General features: G+C 38.6%; 1 protein-coding gene across 2 annotated transcripts; it reads right to left on the minus strand.

Annotated features, from left to right (window-relative positions):
* Nucleotides 1–1182: 1182 nt before the first annotated feature.
* Nucleotides 1183–1898, minus strand: LOC149611165 (uncharacterized). Of its 2 annotated transcripts, none has more exons than XM_089858420.1 (3): nt 1809–1898; nt 1462–1718; nt 1183–1391 (listed from the first exon to the last, which is right to left on the minus strand). In XM_089858420.1, the coding sequence occupies exons 1-3, from the start codon at nt 1891–1893 to the stop codon at nt 1209–1211; spliced, it is 525 nt and encodes a 174-aa protein (XP_089714546.1). In that variant the 5' UTR covers nt 1894–1898; the 3' UTR covers nt 1183–1208. The 2 variants fall into 2 exon arrangements, with proteins under 2 accessions (XP_089714546.1, XP_089714547.1); XM_089858421.1 differs by having other exon boundaries at nt 1462–1754; nt 1809–1883.
* Between the last annotated feature and the right edge of the window lie 776 nt (nt 1899–2674).

The following is a 2674-nucleotide window of genomic DNA, read 5'->3' on the forward strand; positions in this document are numbered from 1 at the left end:
CGGCCTTTCACAATCTTCGTTCAACTGGCAATCAACATACACAACACCCCAAATCTGAATATAATTCGAAAGTTCTCAATTCTCATATTTCAGCGTGAAACTAAAGTTTCTCAGGTGTTCGTAATGTTTACTACGGAGCTAATTTAATATAGATAAAATAAAATAATCGTTCGGCTTATTTGCCAATGTTTTAAACTTCATAGTTTTTTCATAACTTTTGATTTTCTGAAAGGATTTACAATTTGAAAATGGTTGCGTGTAATGAGAGCATTGTCGACCTATTTGAGGCTATATTTTGTGACGTGATTACCGGGGGTATTTTCTATTTCCGTTATGGTAAACGAAATCGTGTCCTTTTTAGCCACATCGTATGATGTACATCTACGATGAGGCTCTTAGTTTGACCTGCCCTGTTGTTGTAGTAGTAAAAGTAGGGGTGTCACAGTCCTGCCTTTGGCAGTATCAAATTTTTCGTTCGTCATTTTTGAACGTCGAGAGAAAATATTTTCTTTTTAGTTAACGTTACAGTTCACAGGTGGAGTTTCAAACTTAATACAGGGAAGAAATTATTTTTTTAACTTTTCTTCCTCCACGGAGAATCGAACCGCGGACTTTTCACTTGCCAGGCCAGTACTATACAGCCTCGCCTAACATCGCTTGTTAAGAAACGGTCTCGAATAAAGCGCTATACTCGGAGAGAGAGGTTTGTCGCACGCACGGTCCCCTTCTCTCTCTCTATCTCTTCAATTAGGAGTCATGATCTTATCCGAGGCCAGGAGATATAACTTCGCGGTTGGAGAGGCAAAAGCATATTAAATTTTTACCGACCGGGCAGAAGTTTTTATCACTGTTTAGGGTAGGGCATCGAGGGACTATTCACTCTGATTTTATGCACGGTAAATCATTTAAGCATCGTAAAAGATAGCGCTATTCACTCTAGTGCTTCCAACGGCCACCCGATCCGATATTTCAGATCAAATAAATCAGTTATCTGAAGATCATTTTCGTAACAGATCGGGTGAATCTGAAACAAGTCGACAGCAGTTTATCTGATCTGACTTTTTATCAGATATACGCTTATAAATTAAATATCTGAACAAGTCTAATAAACAAAATCTGATAAAAACCGATATGATTCAGTTATCGGACTTGAGATGTGCCCAGAAAAATAGAACAAACGAATAATGACAAATTTTATTTTATTATTTCTATTTCCACCAGTTTTTTAAACATGTTAGAGCTGTTATAGTCTCGGGATGTAACGAGCCTCTTTTAGGTGTAACTATGTCTGCACCAGTTGAAAACGCACGCTCAACTGGTACTGAAGTTCCGGGAATGGCCAAGTAGTCACAAGCCATTCTGGCTACCTTCTTGTAGTCCTCTTCGTGTTTCTAGAATAAACACAATCAAAAAACGTAATCGGAATAATGAACTAAATACTGTAGGGCAAAATGTCTTTACTTTCCACCATTCCAAAACGCTTGTAAAAGGCGGTGCCAGGTCAGCGCTTAAATACTTGTTCATTTCGGATCCCTTAGCTTGTTTCTTTGAGCGCTTCGGGTAAAAGGCTAAGAGGTCATCATCTGCGACAATATCTTCTGACGTTCTAGCTGCGTTGCTCTCGTTACCGTCATCAGGTCCCGATTCTTCGTAGAACGAAGAAAACACGTTGATAACGGTGGTTTTTATTTGTTTACAAACGTCTTTGCTATATCGTTCTTTAAAGACATCTAGCTTAAGCGATGGATTCAGTACTAAATGGACATTATTATGATTTTCATTAACATAAAGAGAGGGATGTTACATACCCATGCTAATCCAATAAACCTCGGTTTCCATGAGGGTGTGGTACTTTTCTAATTTATTTAGAGCCGCGGCGCAGATTTGCTTCATAAGACCCTGACTCTGTCTAATGGTGACATTGAGTTTTTTCAATAAGCACCCATAGATGGGCATTACTAGTGCAAGTGTGGGATAACGCGTACCCGATACGTGATTGGTGGCCGTATGAAAATCCTAATTGAATATAACTTATAGGGACACTTCACGGAAAAATTCCTAATAATACGTGTACCTTCAAAATGTTTAGCAGTTCTTCTATACGATTCCAGTCAGAGTCCAAAACTACGAAGTTCTGAAATTCCTTTTCCGAGTTCATGAGGGCCTGTAAAGACTTAAAACCATAGTTTAGTTGAGACACATAACTATTCCTGGCGTAAACTACATGTAATGAAATCAATACTAGCGGTATCATATAGACAAGTTATAAAGTTTTTCTAATCTAAAATATTTACCTGTCGTAGTTGATAAGCGCTGTTGAGCATATGATATGTGGAATTCCACCGCGTTTTAACGTCCAAAGTAAGATTAAGATCTGGTAAACTGTGTATCTTGTTGAACTCCGCCAGTTTTTCCCTTCTTCCTGTTGACATGCGAATTTTCGATACCACAGTTCTTATCTGCCGTAACATAACTATAAATAACTAAGATAAGTTTATGCTTTTCACCTCTCTGAGGTACCTTGGCTACACATTGTCCTATGCTACAATCACTTTCGATGTTGTCATACTCATGGATCTGCTCTGATTCATCGTCATACTTGGAATTAACCTTGAGATCTTTCAGCATATCTTGCACGGCTATGTTTAGAATATGAGCGAAACAACGCACGCGG

This window comes from Phalangium opilio, unplaced genomic scaffold (assembly GCF_054372755.1).
Source record: "Phalangium opilio isolate 3A_F unplaced genomic scaffold, DU_Popi_V2 ptg000246l_1, whole genome shotgun sequence".
Lineage (NCBI taxonomy): Eukaryota > Metazoa > Arthropoda > Arachnida > Opiliones > Phalangiidae > Phalangium > Phalangium opilio.

Excerpts from the sequence above, each read along its gene's own strand:
- LOC149611165 (XM_089858420.1), bottom strand. The coding sequence starts at position 1,893 with ATGAAGCAAATCTGCGCCGCGGCTCTAAATAAATTAGAAAAGTACCAC. Across the intron at positions 1,719-1,808 it reads GGTTTATTGGATTAGCATGG|AACGATATAGCAAAGACGTT; the intron begins GTATGTAACATC and ends ATGTCTTTAAAG. Across the intron at positions 1,392-1,461 it reads GCGTTTTGGAATGGTGGAAA|AAACACGAAGAGGACTACAA; the intron begins GTAAAGACATTT and ends TGTTTATTCTAG.